The following is a 21,000-nucleotide window of genomic DNA, read 5'->3' as shown; positions in this document are numbered from 1 at the left end:
AGTAACTAAAAAGATAATCTAAAACCTGATTATTTTATCATCTGAGAATATCATTAGGTTGGGCAGCCAAAGAATATAGGATTCCAAATTGGCTTGAGGTTTTTATCCACAGAGCTGACTCTTCAATCAATTCTGATACTGTAGCATCATGTCATTTCATTCAGTGGTTCACTGAAGACTGATTGATGATTTGATTCAATTAATTCCTACCTTTCATTTGGAAGAGGAAGCAGGTTTGCTTTGTCTAAGATTTCCTATTTCCTGAGCCTATGAAATCCCACCATTGATCCACCAGTTTAATAGTTCATTTTTTCAGGGGCGGCCAGGTAACACAGCGAGTAAGAGCACCGGCTCCAGTGTTGAGAAGACCTGGAGATCAATTCTGGGCTCAGATGCTTAGCACCCACCCAGAAACACCTGGCCATGTAACCTCGAGCAAGTAACTTAACCCCGATTGCTTTAAAAAAAATAGTTCATTTTTTCCAATTTATTTATTTTTGCTTTTCAACATTCATTTCCACAAGATTTCGAGTTACAAATTTTCTCCCTGTCTTTCCCCTACCCCCCACCCCAAGATATAGAGCCTACTGAATATTCCTTCAGTTTAATAGTTTAAAGAAGGAAAAGTGTTTGCTGTGGATGACTCATTCTCAGGGAATCTGATCACTAGGAACCAGCTGAATTCATTAAGCACTCAAATGTAATAGATTTGAGTGGTTAATTTTTGCTGGACCTTAGTGCTGACTACTTGAAATATTGACTTAGAATTCAATGACTAGTAGTATAATTAATTAGCAGAAGTTATAAAATCAGGATCACAGGACTTAGAGACAGGAAAATACCAAATTTTAAAGACCATGCATTCCAACCTTCACATTTTATAGACAGGGAAATTGAAGACCAGAGGACAAAAAGGGATTTGTTCGATGACACTCCAGCTGCTAGTGCTTTCCTCTCTAAGGTTACCTTGTATCTACTCTGTATGTGTGTGTGTATGCATTGATTTATGCACGTGCTATCTCTCATTGTAAGATAAACTCCATAAGGCAGGGAATATTTTCAGTGTGTGTGTGTGTGTGTGTGTGTGTGTGTGTGTGTGTGTGTGTGCAGCACTTAACACAGTGCCTGGTATCTAGTAAACATTTAATAAATGCTTGTTGATTTTAGTCATTGGTAATAAGTAGCAGAGCTGCAATGTAAACCCCGGTCTTCTGATTACAAATTCAATTCTTTCCACTCCTGGGTTTTCAGCTTCATTAATGAGCCTTTGTAGCAGATACACACACTAACATATATGTATATGTATATATACATCTTCCTTTCTTTCTCCTTCCTTCCTTCCTTCCTTCCTTCCTTCTCCAAACAAGTAAGATAGTCCCCGCTTTCAAATAGTTTAAATTCGAAAGTGGAAAGACAACCTATCTATGAGCAAAGTTAGGACTGGGAGCATTGTACCAGGTAAGATGAAAGCTGATCATCACATCCTGAATTTCAGTTGTGGCAGTTCAGTTCCATTGGAAGGAAGATGAGAGGCCAGAGTGCAGTAGAAATGGTTGGAGATGGGCTGGAAGTCAAAAGCATATGACAACACTGAACTTTTATTAAACACATACCATGTGCTGGGCATTGTGGGGGGTAGGGTCTGTGTGGGGGAAATAAAGTCTAGTTGAGACACAATTCCTCTGCCTTCATTGAAAGTATAATCTAAGAAGAGGTGTACACATAGGAAAGGAAGGGAAAGAGGCAGTAATAGAGGCTCATATTATTCATGGAAAAGGAAGGCTCTTTTTGGTTCTGCCCACACCTATGGTAGGTCATTTTCTGTTGGGCTGAGCTAGGTGTGTGCACATTTTTCATGGGTACCACACATACTATATTTTTTACTACTTTTGTGATACATAGTTTTCCTGTCACTGGGATATATAATTGTCAATGGCAACCTTTAATTGCTCTAGCCAAAAGCAGTCTAGCCCACAAAGAAATAGATTGTTGTGTGTAAGTAGGTTGTGAAAGGTAGCTGACCTATTTGGACAGCACTAGCCAGCACCAGAAGTCATCCGTCATTATTCACAGGATTATAGACCAAGAACTGAAAGGGACCTCAGAGGCCATCTAGTCTAACTCTCCATTACACAGATGAGGAAACAGGCCCCAGGGGGAGGGGGGTGACATTAAGTGACTGGTAGAACTTAGCACTAAAAGGTACCTTATAAATTATGTGGTTCAATTTTCTCATTTTAAGGATGAGGGAACTGAGGTCCATTCATCAGAATTCACTTCTCTACTCTAAATTAGATTACAGGCAGTATAATCTTATATATGTATGTGTATGTGTAAATATATATATGTACATATACACATAACATATAGTAAATATAAAGTACATGTGTAAATACCTACAAATATAAATTATATATAAATGTATATAGTACTTTGCAAAGGATTAGGAAATGTAAGCTATTAATACATTAACACTGATTTTGTCCATTGTCTGATCTCAGCCTCTCCCCCTACTCCCCTTTCTTTTCAGATAAAAGGTTCTTAACCTATTTTGTGTCATAGACCCCCTTGACAGTCTGGATCTAAGAAAAATTTTTTAAATATTTGAAGGAGACTCTAAATTTCAGTGAGAGGTTAAATGAAAATATATATGTATATAAAGCATATATTTTCCATCCAAGATCATGACCCCCTGAAATCAATTAAAGGACAGTAGGTGGATCCCAGGTTAAGAATCCAGGATAAATGATAATTTAATCTTGACAACTACAGTCTCAATCATTTACTATCATTTACAATCACCAGATCATTCCCAGAATGTTGGTTAATCAATATGAATAGGAGTGAGATCTTGGTACTTGCATTCCTTGTTAAATTTTTTACATGTAAATTAAATTATAAGTTAATTAACTTTAATTTAAGGTTTTTTGTTTGCTTGTTTTGGTTTTTTTTTTGTTAAGCATATTTTAATCAGGCAGTTAAAAGCACTTTGGCACTCAGTAAGGATCCCATTGTAAACCTCTCGGCTTCCTGACCCGGTGTCCCGCTGCAGGACTTGGACAGCAGGGGGCAGCGGCGGCCTGGGAACCGTGCCGCCGCCGCCACCGCCGCCTCGGAGCGAGCCGAGCGGACGCGGCAAGGGAGCGACTCTGCGATCGCTTGCTCTCCCCTGGCCCCACTCCTCTCGGCCGTGGATTAGCAAAGCTGAGGACGTGGGAGGCTGTGGCGCCCCCGCCCCCAAAGCCCGCGGCGGCGGCGGTAGAGAAGCGGGGACTGAGTGTTGTAGCTGTTGCTGCTGCCGCTGCTGTTGCTGCTGCCGCTGCCGCCGCTGCGAGGGGAGCCGGAGGGGAGCGGGCGCAGCGACTCGAGCGCAGCCGAGCCCCGGGACGAGACGGGACGGGCGGCGCAGAGCGGGTGCCGCGGAGCTTGCCTCTCACACACCGGGAGTAGCCCGGGACCGGGCGGAGGACCCCGGGCGGGCAGGCGGGTCGAGGGCGCCGGGGCCATGGCGCTGCGCGCCCGGGCGCTGTACGACTTCAGGTCGGAGAACCCGGGCGAGATCTCTCTGCGCGAGCACGAGGTGCTGAGCCTGTGCAGCGAGCAGGACATCGAGGGCTGGCTGGAGGGAGTCAACAGCCGCGGCGACCGTGGGCTCTTCCCGGCCTCCTACGTGCAGGTGATCCGCGCCCCAGAGCCCCCGAGCGCGCCCAGCGGCGATAGCCACGGCCCGGCGGCCCGCTACGCCAACGTGCCGCCGGGCGGCTTCGAGCCGCTGCCCCCGCCCGCCGCCACCGCGTCCTCTGCCGTGCCGCTGGGGCTGTCGCTGGCGAGCTCCTTCAAGCCGCTGCCCTCCGACAGCTTCCAGCCCGTGCAGCAGCAGCCCCCGGCCGCCGCGGGCTACCCGTATGGCGCGGCCGGCGGGGCCCTGCCCCCCTCGCCGGCGCAGCCGCTCTACGGCGGCGGCTACCAGCCCAGCCAGGGCAGCGACGACGACTGGGACGACGAGTGGGACGACAGCTCGACCGTGGCCGACGAGCCCGGGGCGCTGGGCAGCGGCTCCTACCCGGACTACGACGGCTCGTCGTCCGTAGGCGGCTGCGCGCCCGGGCGCTACCGCCTGTCCACCCGCTCGGACCTGTCCCTGGGCTCCCGAGGCGGCGCGGCCCACGCTCATCCCCAGCACCCGCCCCAGCCGTCGGGGGCCAAGAGCTCGGCCACCGTGAGCCGAAACCTGAACCGCTTCTCCACCTTTGTCAAGTCGGGCGGCGAGGCCTTCGTGCTGGGGGAGGCCTCGGGCTTCGTGAAGGACGGGGACAAGCTGTGCGTGGTGCTGGGGCCCTACGGCCCCGAGTGGCAGGAGAACCCCTACCCCTTCCAGTGCACCATCGACGACCCCACCAAGCAGACCAAGTTCAAAGGCATGAAGAGCTACATCTCGTACAAGCTGGTGCCCACCCACACCCAGGTGCCTGTGCACCGGCGCTACAAGCACTTCGACTGGCTCTACGCCCGTCTGGCCGAGAAGTTCCCGGTCATCTCGGTGCCCCACCTGCCCGAGAAACAGGCCACGGGGCGCTTCGAGGAGGACTTTATTTCCAAGCGCCGGAAAGGACTCATCTGGTGGATGAACCACATGGCCAGTCACCCGGTGCTAGCCCAGTGCGACGTCTTCCAGCACTTCTTGACCTGCAGCAGCAACACGGACGAGAAGGCCTGGAAACAGGGCAAGAGGAAAGCGGAGAAGGACGAGATGGTGGGAGCCAACTTCTTCCTGACGCTGAGCACCCCTTCGGCTGCGGCTCTGGACCTGCAGGAGGTGGAGAGTAAGATCGACGGCTTCAAGAGCTTCACCAAGAAGATGGATGACAGCGCCCTGCAGCTCAACCACACGGCCAACGAATTTGCTAGGAAGCAAGTGACTGGCTTCAAGAAAGAGTATCAGAAGGTGGGACAGTCCTTCCGAGGGCTTAGCCAAGCTTTTGAACTGGACCAGCAGGCCTTTTCTGTCGGCCTGAACCAGGCCATTGCCTTCACCGGAGATGCCTATGATGCCATTGGAGAGCTCTTTGCGGAGCAGCCGCGGCAGGACCTGGACCCAGTGATGGATTTGTTAGCGCTGTATCAGGGACATCTGGCCAACTTTCCTGACATCATTCACGTTCAGAAAGGTAGAGAGTACTGTTCTTTTGCCACAAAATGTGTCTATGTTTTCCAGGTTGAATGCTTGCCGAGTGATTCCTTGAGTGATTTGGGAGGAATTGCTTGGAAATGGAACTCTCATAGGTCAGGAAACAGGAGTTTGCGCTTTTCAGTATCTAGTAAATAATTGCTCCGTACTTTAGGGTGACCCTTTTTGTTGTTGCTATTAGGCAGTGCCCATTATGCAGAGGCATCATCACATCATAAATGGCAAGGCTGGATTGGGAACCAAAAAGACCTGAATTAAGAGTCCTGCCTCTGACAGAGACTGACTGTGTGACAGTTGGCAAGTCAAGGCTCAACCCCTCAGCACTCTAGGCTAATCTCTGCAAGTCCCTGACTCTTAAATTGCAGAAATTTTAACGAACTATTCTTAGTCCTTCCTTCCATCCTTAGTAGATAATTTAGGTAGATTCAGAAAAGTAACTTAGTGCCTAATGGCCAGAAAACCGAAAATTTAGTTCATTTCATCATTTATTAAGAAGTATGGGGGAAAGAGTATTTTTGAAATCAAAGGTCTGGGGTTCAAACACAACTCCACTACTTACCTGTGTGGCCCTGGGCAAATCAACTTAACATCACTGGGCCTCAGTTTCCTCATCTATAAAGTGAGAGGATTGGACTAGTTAGAGGACTGTTTCCAGCCCTAAATCTACTTACTGTGCCAAGAATTGGGGAGTACCAAGAAGGAAAAGCAATACAGTCCCTGCCCTCAAGGAGCTTATAGTTTAATGGAAAGGTTAAAGACAACAGAGGGATCCAACCTCCTCCCCACAAAAAAAGTACAGAACTGAGGAGGAGACAGAGATCGGTATTGGTTAGAGGGATGAGGGAGGGCTTCCTGGAGCAGATGGTGGTACATGGTGTAAGTTTGGAGGTAGCTAGGTGGCCCAGTGATAAAGCACTAGGTTTGTAATCAGACTCTTCTTCCTGAGTTTAAATCTAGCTTCAGATGCTTACTAGCTGTGTGACCCTGGGCAAGTCACTTAACCCTGTTTGCCTCAGTTCTCCATCTGTAAAATGCTAGAGAAGGTAATGGTAAACCACTAATATCTTTGCCCAGAAAACCCCTGAAAAATGTCAACAACATAAAAACAGAGGTAAAGATTTCTTTTTTCTTTTTTAAATTCAAATTAATTATTTTTAACATTTTTTTAAATTTTGAGTTCTGAATTCTCTCCCTGACACCCCTCACATACCCATTGAGAAAAATGTGATAAGTTATACATGCAAAATCATGCATAACATATTTCCATATTAGCCATGTTGCAAAAGAGGAAGCAATAGAATGAAAGAAAATGAAAAAATTATGCTTCAACCCACACTCAGACTCCATCAGTTCTTTCTCTGGAGGTGGATAGCATTTTTCATAAGTCATTTAGAATTGTCTTGGATCTTTGTATTGCTGAGAATAGCTAAGTCATTCATTCATAGTTGATCATCTATGATATTGCTATTACTGTGTACAGTGTCCTCCTGGTTCTGCTCACTTTCATCAGTTCAAACCTTCCCAGATTTTTCTGAACCCATCTCCCTCATTCATTAAAGCACAATAGTATTCCACCATAGTCATAATAATATAACAACTTATTCAACCATTTCCCAGTTGATGGGCATCCAGAGGTGAAGATTTAGGAAGGGAGTGCATCTAGCCTTGGAGACAAAGGGCAGAATAATTGGAATGAGTAGAATTCAGAACAAGATGCTGAACATCTAGTAGTCTGTTTTGTGAGGGAGTAGATTAAAGATAGATTGGAACCAGATTGAGAAGTGCTTTGAAGTGGAGGTAATGAGGTGATCAGTTTATACCTGTAGGACTTTGGTGGTCACTCTCTCACTTTACGGGTAACCCAATAAACATTTAATTGGTAAACATTTACTAAGCATCTACTTTATGCCAGGCAAAGTGCTAAGCTCTGAGGATACAAAAGGAGGAAGAAGACAGCCCCTCCACTCAAGGAGTTCACAATCTATGTGAACACAATTTGTATTAAACTATATTCAGGAAAATGAGGTACATAATAAAGTGTGAACTAATGCATCATGGAAAGAACCTTAAGTCCAGTCTCCCACCTAAAGCAGAAATTGTCTGCATTTCTGACAGATCTAGCTTCTGCTTGAATGTCTTTCAGTGACAGGGAGCTCACTTGATTAACATTGAATTTTTGGACCAGTTTAATTGTGAATATTGTTTATTTTGGGTCTCTACCAGTCAGACTCTTGGGTATTTGAAGACAGCATGGCACAGTGGAAACGGCATTGGATTTGGATATAGGCTCTGCTTCCTGAACTTAGCCAAATCACTTAATTTCTTTGGATCTTCCATTTCCTCATCTGTAGAATGAGGGTTGAGTGAGAGAAAAGGAACTTGTTTACACTGTACAAAACACTTTTCTAAGTGCTGTGGATACAAAAAGGAAAAAAAGTAAGGCAGTTTCTGTCCTCGAGGAGCTCAGTCTAATAAGGAGAGACAACACATAAGCTTTCCACTGCAAGTCAGATGGAAAAGCCTGGTGGTCCTTAGAGTGCAGCAAGGCATATGGTAATGCATCATCTGTCATCTTAGTGTCATTTTCATTAATAAAACCTTATGTTGAGCTGTTTGACAGTGCCAAGGAGTTTTGTTACTGAGAACTTTTTTTTTCTTTGTCTTAAGTAGCTGTGGCTGCCTAAGATGGGGGCTAGAAAACCTTCTAAGGCAGTTGCCAATCACACCTCCACAAGATTTGCTTGCTTGATGATTTCAGAGGTTAGACTTGGAAGTGGATCTGCTGGTATGAGGGGGAGGAGGGAGATAGTGACAAGCTTTTGTTCCCTGGGATCTTAGATTTACCTGGCCATTGTTGGCAGTTGGTCAGCACTTGGTGTTGGTGGTGGTAGAGGATGGCTGGCTTCTTCCTCACAGAAATTGATTGCTTCCTTGGATGATGATTGAGGGGGGCGGGGGCGGGGTGTGTGGAGCAGAGCCAGTGGCTTGTGGAGCACTGGTGTTGCAGGGCTCTTGGACTTACCTGATAACCATAGATGACAGCTAAAGTCCCTTCCAGCTTTAAATCTATGATACTGTGCACTCTCTGTATTCTTATTCTTCAGGCTAACCATTCCCCTTCACATAACATTGTCTCCAGATTCTGCAAAATTTCTGGATTCATTCCAGTCTTCTATTATCCCTCTATAACATATGGTACCTAGACTTAAAAACTGTACTTCAGATGGGGCCTGATCAGTGGAACCAAATTGGAATTGGATATTGAATCAGAAGACTGGGAACCTTCAGTTCAAAGTCACAGATTGGATGTATATAGTATTATCTCTTGCTCTGGTCACTATATTTCCTGTTAATGTAGTTCAAGATAGTGTCAGCTTTTTTCCAAGTTAGTATGTATTGAATTTAAGATAAGCTAAAACTCTCAAAACTTTTTCATATTAATTCCTTTTAAACCTTTCTCTCTGATTCTGTATTTGTATAAATTATTGGATGGTTTTTTTTTTAACTTATTCAGGACTTTACATTTATCCTACTTTAAAGTATTATCTTGTTAGCTTCAGTTTTTGTCTCAGTCTGTTGGCCTCTTTAGATCCTGATTTTTTTATCCATTGTATTGCTCTTACTCCCTACTTTATGTCTCCAACTAAAGGCAGAGGACAGAGCCAGATGGAGTCCTGTGTCAGCAGTGGAAAGCCACAGACTTTAGTCAGGGCTCTAGTACCCATCTCTGCCACTTAACCAGCTGTGTCTTAGGCACATCAGTTCACCTTTATTAGCTTCAGACTTCCTCCTTTGTGAAATAAGGAGGTTGGATATCCAAAGTCTTTTGTGACATTGTTCTATGGCTCTGTTTTTAAGTATTAGTATATTGCTAGAACCTCCTCATTAACATTAAGTAAATTATCAGCGCATCCTTTTTTTCCTCCAGGTATATCATTGGAGACTTTCAGTGTTGACATTGAAATATCGTCAACCTCAGTAGTGTCAAACTTGGAAGTGGATCCCTGCTGGCTATGTATTGACTTATTAGAAAACCACAAATTAACACGCTTTATTGTATTTTTGTTCATTTTGTCAAGCATTTCCCAGTTACATCTTAAGCCGGTTCTGCCCAGCTGAGGGGAGGGCTGCAGATATGACAGCTCTGCTCCACATGGTTGGCTAGGGGTTATCTAACAGCTGACATATTGTGTAGTACCTATGTAGTAAGCGCTGTTATTATCCTCATGTTTAGCTGAGGAATTTGAGACAAGTAGATTTAAGTGACTTTCCCAAGAGCATACAGCTAGGAAGTGTCTGAAGCTGGCTTCACTATTTAAAACAGCACAGTTCTAATTGTCCCAGCACTGATGGAGATCTGGAATATTTTTATTAAGAACAGTATATTTATGAGAGACAGCAAGGTGGTATGGAAAGAGCCCTGGAGGTGGCCTTAAAAAATGTGATTTCAAGGTCAGGTCCCCTGCCTGCCAGCCACATGTTAGGAAACAAAAACTCATTGGGCTCAGTGTCCTTAGCTGTAGTTGGAAGAATGGCATAAGGTATTGATTATTGCTGTTAAGCAGAGCCAGTGGTACAAAATCTCTACAAGCTCTCAGTGAACGTTTATTAAGTGCTTACAATGTGCCAGATGCATGCTAAGTACTGGGGACTTGAAGAAAGGCAAAAAAGACAGTTCCTTTTGGTCTTCACTGTTTTACAGGGGAGACAGCCTGCAAATAGCTATCACCAAATAGAGACTAGGTGTAAGTTAATGTTCCAGGGGAAGGTTCTAGGGTGGGGAGGACTATGAGTTTTCTGCATAAGGGGAGACTTGAGGTGAATCTAGAAGAAAGCCAGGGAAACACTTTAATTTTTCTAAAGTGTAGCAGCTTAGGTCTCCAACTTCTGTAAGGGCAGCATTTTCTGCTCCTTAGATTTAAGTAGCTTTGGAATCTGCTACATAAAGCTATGCCTTTGAGACACAGAGCCATTTACTCCAGGAATTCTGATGGACCCTTTTCATATACTTAGATAAAACAACTTAGAACCATTCAAAATTGTGATTGTAAAGAGAAGTTCCATTTTGTTCAAAGAGATTCAAGAGTTATTCCTGGAATGCATGTATACTCTTGAGACCCTTGAAAGAACCTCAAGAGCCCTCCAAAGGCCTTAACTTTACTTTTGGTAGTGAGAAAAACCCAACAAACTTGATGCAATTTAAATAATTATGTTTAAAATTCTCTATTGGAATATAATTATTTTATCTAGTAATCTCACAAGGTTTGAAAGGGGGAGGGGAAGATTAGCTGCTTCTTTCTAATTGGATTATCAGAGACCTTGATTCCTTTAAGGTCCATCATTGGTATGGGCATTAAAAAAAGTTCCTGCTTAATTCTTTGGAAAGGAGTTCTTAACCTGGGGTCTTTGAACTTAAAAAAAATTTTTTTATAACTATTTAAATGTAATTGATTTCTTTTGTAATTTTATGCTTTCTATCTTACTAATTTAAAAATACTATTCTTAGAGGTTTGTAGGCTTCTCCAGTCTGCCAGAGGGGTCCACAAAACAAAAGTCATGAAAACCCCTGCCTTCAGGGAAAGGAAAGCACCCCTAGATCTTAGACCTTTAACTTTTATCCCAAAGCCAGGATAGGAAGCTTCCTTTGGTGCTGTAAGAAGTAACTTTAGAAATCATTCAACTCTTAACATTTTTTTACATATGAGGAAACTGAGGCTTAATGAGAAGAAATGATTTGCTAAGGGTCCCTTCCACTGCTTTTTACATTCTTTTTCAGCAAATCTTTTCTTTCCTAACTTAACCTCCAGCATGGTTTTCTGATTACATAAACCCAAGTACTCTTTACCCATACATACCCTTTGGATAGGACATTGGGGAAATTAAGGCACTTATCTAGTGGAGAATTTTATGAAGCTGCCCTCGAATCAGCATTCAGAAAATATAAACCAGCTGTTAAGAATTTATGGCTAGTGACAGACCTATTAAAGTTTGAGGATAAAAATTGCAAATAAGTATTATTTTGCCTGGTAGACTCATATTTGACATTTTACTTATATTAAGTTGTTGCATATATTTAGTTTTCATTTTTGGTGTTAGAAATGGGAAATCATGGTTTCCTAAGACAAACCAGAGGTTTCAAAATTTTTTCATCAGTTAATATTTCTTTCCCATTCGAACCTATCTGGAGGAAAGTAGTTTGCCCTAGTTTTTAGGATATCAGAATGGGACTCAGCTTTTCATTCTATCTTTTATGATATTTATTTACATGGTGTCTCCCCTCTTGGAATGTGAATATTTTGAAAGCAAAGACTACTTTTTTTCTTTCTTTGTATTCCCAGAACTTAGTACAGTTCCTGGCCGGTAGTAAGTGCTTAAGAGATGTTTGTTGACCATTTATTTACTTTGAATAAACACAGAATCTCTCTTAAATTGTTAGTGCCTTCATATTGGAGTGTTAACTGGTCCTGACCTTGTCATTACTCTTACCGTACTGAATTGACCTTGGTGCTTCATAGTTTCTTCTTTTGTAAAGTGATATTTCATATTTTACACTCCTGCATTGATTAACTTTTATAATGAAGGTATAGGACTAACAGTGAACTCAATAAAATGTGATATCAGGCATTTATTACATGTGATTTTGTTTTGTGAGATATGGTTTGATTTTCATTGTATCCAACTGTGGTTAATAGCTGTTTTATAATAGGTTTTCAAAGTTTTATGCTTACTTTTGGGATTTGTTGAACAAGGGATAATCTCTAAGAATATGAAAATGTCATTTGTGGCCTTATGAATATGTAATAGGTTGCTGTGGAAAATTTATGTTCAGTAACTGAATGCAAATATCAGCCTTCTCAGGGAAGAGTGTAAAAGTTGTTATATCTTGGTAATATCAAGGTTTGGGCAATGAGCAGAATTAAACTATTATTAGTCTGTAATCTCTATCAGAGCAGGATTTGCTACTGCTTCTCTGTATTTCTTAATTCTTCATTTTGCATTTTCATGGTACCCTCAGAGGGCACCTTAATATTTGTTTCATGAATCGGACTTCCTTAGCTTTTCAAACAGGCGTAAAGAAATTCATTTGCTACATTTACAGAGAAGTCATTTCTTTCTAAGCAAATTTTCAGCTTCTCCTAGAGCTTGCCCTATCTTTCTTATGAAAATCCTACAACTATAAGTGGCCAGTACCTTAGAAATGATCATATTTAGAATGTTATCAGGTGTTTTTAGATCATAATTCACCCATTTCTGCCCCCCCACACACACCTTTAGCTATTTGTGATTGAAAGACCTTGTAATTGAAGATAGTTACAGAAAAGAAGGTGGAGCCAGTCAATCAATAAGTATTTATTAAGTGTCTGCTATGTTCCAGGAATTTTGCTAAGCACTGGGAATACAAAAAAGGCAAAAGACAGTTCCTGCCCTAGGAAACTCACAATCTAATGGAGGAGACAGAATGCAAACACATATATACAAAGCAAGCAATTTTCTGGATAGATAGGAAATTAACCAAGGGAAGGCAGTGTAATTCAGAGATGTTAAGAGGGTTTCCTGTAGAAAGGAGGATTTTAGTTGGAACTTAAAGGAAGCCAGGGATCTCAGTAATTGAAACAAAAGAGATTATTCCAGGCATGGAGGATGGCCAGAAAAAATGCCCAGAGAGATGGGGTGTCTCATTCATGAAACAGTCTTTGATCTAGTGACACTGGCCTTGCAGCTGTGTGTTGGAGAGCAAGATATAAGAAGACTGGAAATGTAGGGTGGCCCTTGGTTATGCATGCCAAACAGAGCATTTTGTATTTGTTCCTGGAGACAATAGGGAGCCACGGAAGTTTGTTGAGTAGGTGTGTGATATGCTCTAACCTGTGCTTTAGGAAAATCACTTTAGTGGCCTGAATGGAGGTTGGATTGGAGTGGGGAGAAACTTGAAGCTGGCAGACCCACCAGGAGGCTATTGCAATAGTCCAGTCATGAGGTAATGAGAGCCTGCACTAGGGTGGTGGCAATGTCAGAGGAGAGAAGGGGATGTGTTTGAAAAATGTTGCAAAGGTGAAATCAGCAGGTCTTGGAAACAGCTTGGATGTGGAAAGTGAGAGATGGTGAGAAATCTAGGATGACTCCTTGGTTGTGAGCTGAGGGACTGGGAGGATGGTGTTCCCCACTACAGTGATAGGGAAGGTTGGGGCTAAAGGAAATTTTCGGGGAAGATCATGAGTTGTGCTTTTGACATGTTGAGTTTAAGATGTTCTCTGGAATCCAGTTGGGGATGGCTGAAAAGTAGTCAGAGATTCACGATTCGAGATAGTAGAGAGATTGGGAGTAGAGAGGTAGATTTGTGAATCGTCAGTGTGAAGATAGCAATTAAATCGATTTAACGTGGGAGCAGATGAGATCACTAAGTGAAGTAGTATAGAGGGACAAGAGAAGACAGCCCTGGACAAAACCCTGAGGGACACCTGTGATGAGAGAGCATGATTGAGGTGAGTATCCAGGAGCAGATAGGTAGGAAGAAAACCAGAGTGGTGTCCCAAAAACCTAAAGAGAAGAGAATATCAAGGAGTGAGTGATCAGTAGTGTCAGAGGTTGCAGAGAGTTCAAGGATAATGAAGATTGAGAAAAGGCCATTCCTGCTGATTTGGCAGCCAAAACCATTACTGACTTTGGAGAGGGCAGTTTCAGTGGAATGATAAGGTCAGAAACTAGATTGTTAAGGGGTTAAGAAGAGAATAAGAAAGAAATTGGAGATCAGTATTGTAGGTGGCCTTTTCAAGGAGGCAAAAGGGATTTAAGATGGGGGCAGGGGTCAAGTGAATGTTGTTTTTAGGATAAGGGAGAGATGGCCTTGTTTTGTAGACTGTAGAAGAGCATAGTAGACAGGAAGAGATTGCAAATAAGTGAAAAAGAGTAGGGATGACAGAGTTGAAGGAGAAGAGGTAGAATGAGATCCCTTAAACAAGTAGAAGGGTTAGCTTTGGTAACAGTGAGGCCACTTCACTTCACTCATTTCCCCATAGCCAATTTGGAGGAGAGTGTTAAGTTGACTCTTTTTTTATTCTCATCTTTTTTTTTGGAGGGCAGTTGGGGTTAAGTGACTTGCCCAAGGTCACAAAGCTAGTTTTGTGTGTGTATGTGTGTGTTAAGTGTCTGAGCTGAATTTGAACTCAGGTCCTGACTCCTGGTCCGGTGCTCTATTCACTGCACCACCTAGCTGCCCCTTTTTATTCTCATTTTAAGGGGAAATGACCTGGAATCATTAAGAATGAAAGGTACAGTGTAACAGTCCATCTTTTTTACTCCAGTGATTTTCAAGGTTCCCTTCACTTTTCAAATTCTGTTATTCTCTGATGTGATATACTTTGCTACTGCTGACCTAGAAGAAGTTTAAAGTCCATTATTCTACAGTTGTGATAATAAAGGTTTATTCAACTTGGTGTTTTATGTCATTGAGCTTAGGATGTTGACAAGGCCAACTGAAATAAACCAGTTTCTTCAGGTTTTTAAAAAGTTTATAATTGTTTCAACCTTTATGATATCCCTAATTGCAGTTTCACAGGCCAAAAAATAATCCAAGCAGTTTTAGTTAAACTAATCAAGATATAGTCAGTCCTGGAATGGATCTCTTTGTCTGAGTACTCTGGTATTTGTTTATGCTCTATTTATTGGAATATAATTATTTTGTCTAGGAAAGCCTCACTTTCTGAAAAAGGGGGGGGGGGGGGGGGAGGGAGAAAGGTTAGTTACTTCTCTCTCTAATTAGATAAGGATGTAGATTCCATCTTTGATGCCTGAATACATAATGGATATGGATTCCTGGACCATCTTCTCTGGTGCTGTGTGTTCTTTGGGAGTTTTTCCTGGCTCCCTTCTGCTCTCTTTAAGAAAGCTCATTTCTTGGCTTATTCCTTCATTATAAATACTGACAGTATTTGTGATTTTTTTTTTTGTGGAGAAACTCTAGGAGTCCCACAGATCACAACAAGTTCATGAGTTCCTAGGTAGGCCCTTGGGAGATGCCTGAAGACTGTAGCCATTCAGTGACTTGTTCACGATCTGTCCCAGTTCAGATGTGAACCCAGATCTTAATTCCATGATACCAGCAAGTACTCTATCTACTCTATTCAGCTGCCTCTGCTTTTCCCTTATTCCCATAGATCAATAACCACAGTCATCTTGCTATTAGAGATGGGAGAGACCATTCCAATTTTTCTTCAAATAACTCTCATCATTAGTAGCACCAGCAGTCTAACAAATTAGCTCCACTCATCATTCATTTATGCAAAATGTTCTCAACTATGAAAATTGGCTTTCTGACAGTCTTATTATTTATTGGCAAATGCAACACTAAAAACTAAGGAAATGGAAAAAATGTAAGTTAGAAGATAATTTGAATTAATTTTCAAATTCTAGGAAGGACCTTTGGATTTTGATTTGAAAATTATCTTAGTCCTCGACTCAGATTTTACAGGTGAGGAAACTAAGGCCCAGAAAGATGAAGTCACCTGCCAAGTTTGTTCTGTAAGGAGCAGAACCTGAATTCAGACCTAGGTATGTTCTGAGTATGAAGCTAATATCCTTTCTACCCTGTGATGTTGCGTACTTTACCAGGATCCTCAAGGTAAATAAAAAGCATTTATATTTTTAAAATTCTACTTTAGATGTTAAAAGATAAAGAATAGTTTTTTTAAGAAGCTAAAGGTAATTTTTGGCAAGTAAACTGCCCATGTCACTTCTATTCAAAAGCCTCCAATTGTTCTCAGTTTCTAATGGGACAATGTTGAAGACGATTTCTTATTCTGCTATTTAAAGTCCTCCATGGTCTGGCACCAACCTACTTTTCTAGTCTTGCCATCATTCCTCTTTGTGCAGTCTAAAGACCATCTAAATTTGACTAGGAGCTATTCCTCAAACTCAACATTACATCATCTTTCATGTTCAGTTTAGGTGAGTGCCACTTCCATTTATAATTTCCTCAGTTTCTATTCCTCAATAGCAAATCTCTCTCTTCATTTCCCACGGATTTGTACCATATAGCCTTTGGATATCTCCATCATAACAATAATTTTATAATTTTTTTGTTTATTTTTAGTATACAACATTCATTTCCACAAGATTTTGAATTATAGATTTTCAACCCACCTTTCCCCTACCCACCACCCCCAAACAGTGATCCCACTGAATATCCCCTCCCCCAATCTGCTCTCTCCTATATCCTCCCCCATCCCCTTCTGACTTTCCAGTAGGGCAAAATGGATCTCCACACCCCAGTGCCTGTATATCTTATTTCTCAGTTGCATGTAATAATAATAATAATTATTATTATTATTTTTTTTAAACATTTGATTTTTAAACTTTGAATTCCAGGGGTGTAGCAGCAAGCACCCCAAGCGTCCTCAGGGTTTGCAGCTACCACAGGTTCTTGGATCTGCTTTGTTAAAGGAAAGCAACTCAAAATGGGTTAACAAGCTTACTTTAATCAGTCAGACATATATCGTTTACCTTGTTCAGGAGAAAAGGTCAGCACCCTGAACCTCAAAGTATACAGGCATAATTATCAAGACAGAAACATCAAGTAGACAGATTTCCAAACTGTCCAACCATTACATCCATACCCAGTCAACATCTGGGTTTCCACATTCTGGGTTTTTCAAAGCCGGGGGACTCTCAACAACGGCTTCCCAGAATTCAGATCAAATCACAGAACACTTCTCAAAGTGAGTCCCAAAACAAAGCTACACATCAGGGCTTATATAGCCTTCTCCTGGCTCAGAGAATGTAACAACCTTATTGACCCACTGGCCAATCAAAAAGTATCTACTGAAAAACAAGCCTCCCTCCCCAGGCTTCTGCTGCACTTTAGCCTAGGGGCAGGGAAGATCTTTAAAATTTACATTCGCATTACAAGGGGGCAGCTCGTGGCTCAGTGAATAGAGCACAGGCCCTGGAGTCAAGAGGACTTGAGTTTAAATCTGGCCTCAGATACTTAACACTCACTAGCCGTGTGACCTTGGGCAAGTCACTTAACCCCAGTTGCCCTCCAAAAAAAGGCAAAAAAAAACCCCCAAAAACTTTGAATTCCAGATTCTTTCCCTTCTTCCCTCGTCACCCACCCTTACTGGGAAGATAAGCAATTCAGTTTTAGGTTGTATATGTGTAGTTATGCAAAACCTTTCCATAGTGGATATATTGTGAAAGACTGACTGTATTTCCCTCCATCCTATCCTGCCCCCCCCCTTATTCTATTTTCTATTTTGACCCTGTCCCTTTTCAAAAGTGTGTGCTTTTAACTACCCTCCCCCCCCATCTGCCCTTCCATCTATCATCCTCCCTCTTATCCCCTTCCCCTCTACTTTCCTGTAGGATAAGATACCCAATTTAGTGTGTATGTCATTCCCTCCCTAAGCCACATTCAATGAGAGTAAGGTTGACCCATTCCCTTTTGCCTTCTTGTTCTTCCCCTCCATTGTAACCATTTTCCCTTGCCTCTTCTATATGAGATAGTTTACCCCATTCTCTCTCTCCCCATCTCCTCTCCTTATATTCCTCTCTCACCTCTTAATTTCACCTTTTAAGTATCATCCCTTCCTATTCAACTGATCCTGTGCCCTCTGTCTATGTATACATGTACACATATATGCACACACGCACATGTATTTATACACATATATACCCTCCTATATAAACATATGTATATGTATACATACATACATATATATATATATTATATTCCCTTCAACTATCCTCATACTGAGAAAAGTTTCATAAGTTACAATTATCGTTTTTTCCACATAGGAATGTGAGTAGTTTAACTTTGATAAGTTCCTTATGATTTCTCTTCCCTGTTTACCTTCTCATGCTTCTCTTGCTTCTTGTATTTGAACATCAGATTTTCTATTCAACTCTGGTTTTTTCATCAAGAATTCTTGAAAAATATTTCATTAAATGACCATATTTTCTCCTGAAACATTATACTCAGTTTTGCTGGATGGGTGATTCTTGGTTTTAATCCCAGCTCCTTTGATCTCCAGAATATCATCTTCCAAGCCCTTCAATCTCTTAATGTAGAAGTTGCTAGATCTTGTGTTATCCTGATTGTGTTTCTACAATATTCAAATTGTTTCTTCTTGGCTGCTTGTAATATTTTTCTTTGACCTAGGAACTCTCTAATTTGGCTACATCATAACAATATTGATAGCTAGCATTTATGTACTGCCTACATAAATATATACATATCACAGGAACTGTGTGCTAACTGTTTGGCAAATGTCTCATTTGGTCATGTCCCTAAGAGCCTCCTCCCTTCTCCAAGATCACATCAGCCCCAGCACAGATACCTCATCAGTACCCCTTGGAGATTGGGATTTGGGAACAGTGCACTGTTCTCTGCACTCACAAATCAGCCACAATGCAAAGAAGCAGTTGTGAAGATTCGAAGAACCAGGACTTGCTAGCAGTGCTTACTTCTATAGACCACTGATTGGGAATCAGAGAGGCTGCTTGTTTCCTCCCAACAAGGTGGTTCCATGTGTGTCCAGCACCATAGGTACCTGTTAGACAAAAGTCAGTACCTGGTGGCACAGTGGATCAAGTGCTGAGCCTAGAGCAAGCAGACCTGAGTTCAAATGTGGTCATTTTGCAGGGCAAGATGATGGGCAGGTCACTTCACCTTTGCCTCAGTTTCCTCATCTGTAAAATGGACATAATAGCACCTACCTCCTAGAGTTGTGAGGACTAAATGAGGTAATAATTGTAAAGTGCTTAGCACAGTGTCTGGTGCACCCTAAGTTTTATATAAATGTTAGCTATTGTTATTATCATCAAGTTGATTGAGAAACCCATCACTGATTAGAACTCACCTAAGTGTCAGCCCCCGTCCCATATGATCTTCTGCTGTTATGCTTTATAAGGCTTTACAAACAAATTACATTTAGACTTTATTTTTATCCGATCTGTGTGATTCCTAGTGTTGTGCACCTGTTTTCTTGGTTCTGCCACTGTCACTGCAACAGCAGAAGGGGGCTGCACAGGATTGAGGGCTGTCTTGTTTGTTTTCTTTGTTTCATGGGTTACTGTGGCCAAAGAATTCATCACCAAGTGACCAGGGTACTGCTGATGAGCCTGTCCATTCTTAATTGGGCTGCTCCTCAGTAAGCAGGTCCAGCCTATTGCTAGGGCTATATTTGAAGCCTTTTCCACATGATACAACAAGCCCGAGTATATTATGCTTAATCCACACAGTTTTTGAAAGCTTGAGATCACGTTGATGCCCAGATGAAACACTGGACCTAGGACATGGTGAATGATAGTTAAACTTCTTTTATATTTAATTCACAAATTCATTGATGGTCTGTCCAGGCAGTTTATTGTTTTTCAGTGTGAGAGATTAACTTATTTTACATACAGCCAGTTTAGCAATCAGGCAAGAATTTTGCTTGTTTAGGAAAATAATTATTTTACTTCAGTATTTCCTTTTTTTTTTTTTTAAAGCAATCGAGTTTAAGTAACTTGCTCAAGGTTACACGGCCAGTTTTTTTTGTGTGGGTGCCGAGTATCTGAGGCCAGAACTGATCCCAGGTCTCCTGACGCTGGGGCCAACACTGTTACTCACTGCGCCACCTGGCTGCCCCTAATCAATTGGGGTTCAGTAACTTGCTCAAGGTTATAGGGCCAGTTATTTTGTGTGATTGTTAAGTATATGAGGCCGGAACTGATCCCAGGTCTCCTGACTCTGGGGCCAGCGTGCTACCTGGCCGCCCCCTTCAGTATTTCAAGGATTTGTCATTCATTGGTGTCATTTCCTCTCCTGAGGCAGATTACACGTTTCTGTTGTTGAAAAATTTATCACCCTGTGGCCAAAGTCTCTAAACTTAGGCTGGTCCTTAGACAAAGGACATACAATACATCACCAGGGCTGTGCTTGCAGCCTTTCCAGCTTGATAGAGACTGCCAAGCTTGTGCTTCACTGGCATAGTCTTTTAAGAACTCAGTTACCTCAACATCTCAGTGACCTGTTGTAGTACAAATCTATTGAAAGTTGTGTGTTTGGAGAGAGAACACATATAGTGCAATGGTGTCATTTTTCAAGTAAAATAGATCCCTGCAGACCTCACATTGACTTAGAAAACTTCAAATTAGTATCATCTATGTTGTGCTAGCCTTTTAAATTTTTTTGTTAATTTCTCAGTTACATTTTAATCTGGTTCTTGCTGGAAAATTTTGCAGGCAGTCTGCAGCTTAGGAATTAAAAGTGTGACTGACACTTCTGGTATAGAGCAAAGAATGCTGAATTTTGAGTCAGGATAACCTAGACTTGAATCTCCACTTGGACACTTACTAACTTTGTGTGATTCTTGGGCTAGTCACTTAACATCATCGAGCCTGAGGCAACTCTGTAAGACATTAATTTATAGAAAGATCTCAGTTTGTCTCAATGGAGGGAATAGCCACATTGAAATCATTGGTCCTTGATGGTATCGAACAAAAATAACTTTAATGTTTCAAATTAACATTTCAAAACTGTGCTAAAATTTAAGAATATTAAATTTCATAACTTAATAAATAATGTTAAATAAATAATGCTAAAAGAATGTTAAAATTATATCAGTATATAAAATATAACAAGTTATAGCAGAAGGCATAAATATGCTTAATCAGCTTGTTAAATAATGTTAAAAGAATGTTAAAATTATATCAGTATATAAAATATAACAAGTTATATAGCAGAAGGCATAAATATAGTTAATCAGCTTGTTAAATAATGTTAAATAAATAATGTTAAAAGAATGTTAAAATTATATCAGTATATAAAATAT

The 21,000-nt window shown here is 41.6% G+C and overlaps 1 protein-coding gene across 2 annotated transcripts in view; it reads left to right on the top strand.

The window, feature by feature from the left end:
• Positions 1 to 2,678: 2,678 nt before the first annotated feature.
• Positions 2,679 to 21,000, top strand: part of SNX18 (sorting nexin 18) — a 36,587-nt gene continuing 18,265 nt past the window's right edge. Inside the window, exon 1 of one of the 2 annotated variants that reach the window (XR_011169916.1) lies at positions 2,679 to 5,168. Coding sequence is in view for 1 of the 2 variants with exons in the window: in XM_069096521.1 (XP_068952622.1) it covers positions 3,506 to 5,168 (1,663 nt within the window). In the remaining variant the exon portion in view is untranslated. The remainder of the gene's footprint in view (positions 5,169 to 21,000) is intronic. The other variant, XM_069096521.1, reaches the window with a different exon arrangement.

The sequence above is a fragment of the Petaurus breviceps genome, unplaced genomic scaffold, assembly GCF_028583685.1.
Source record: "Petaurus breviceps papuanus isolate PSGF00001 unplaced genomic scaffold, PetGlider_PUasm1.0 229, whole genome shotgun sequence".
NCBI classification, from domain to species: domain Eukaryota; kingdom Metazoa; phylum Chordata; class Mammalia; order Diprotodontia; family Petauridae; genus Petaurus; species Petaurus breviceps.
This window is presented reverse-complemented; position numbering and strand designations above follow the sequence as displayed.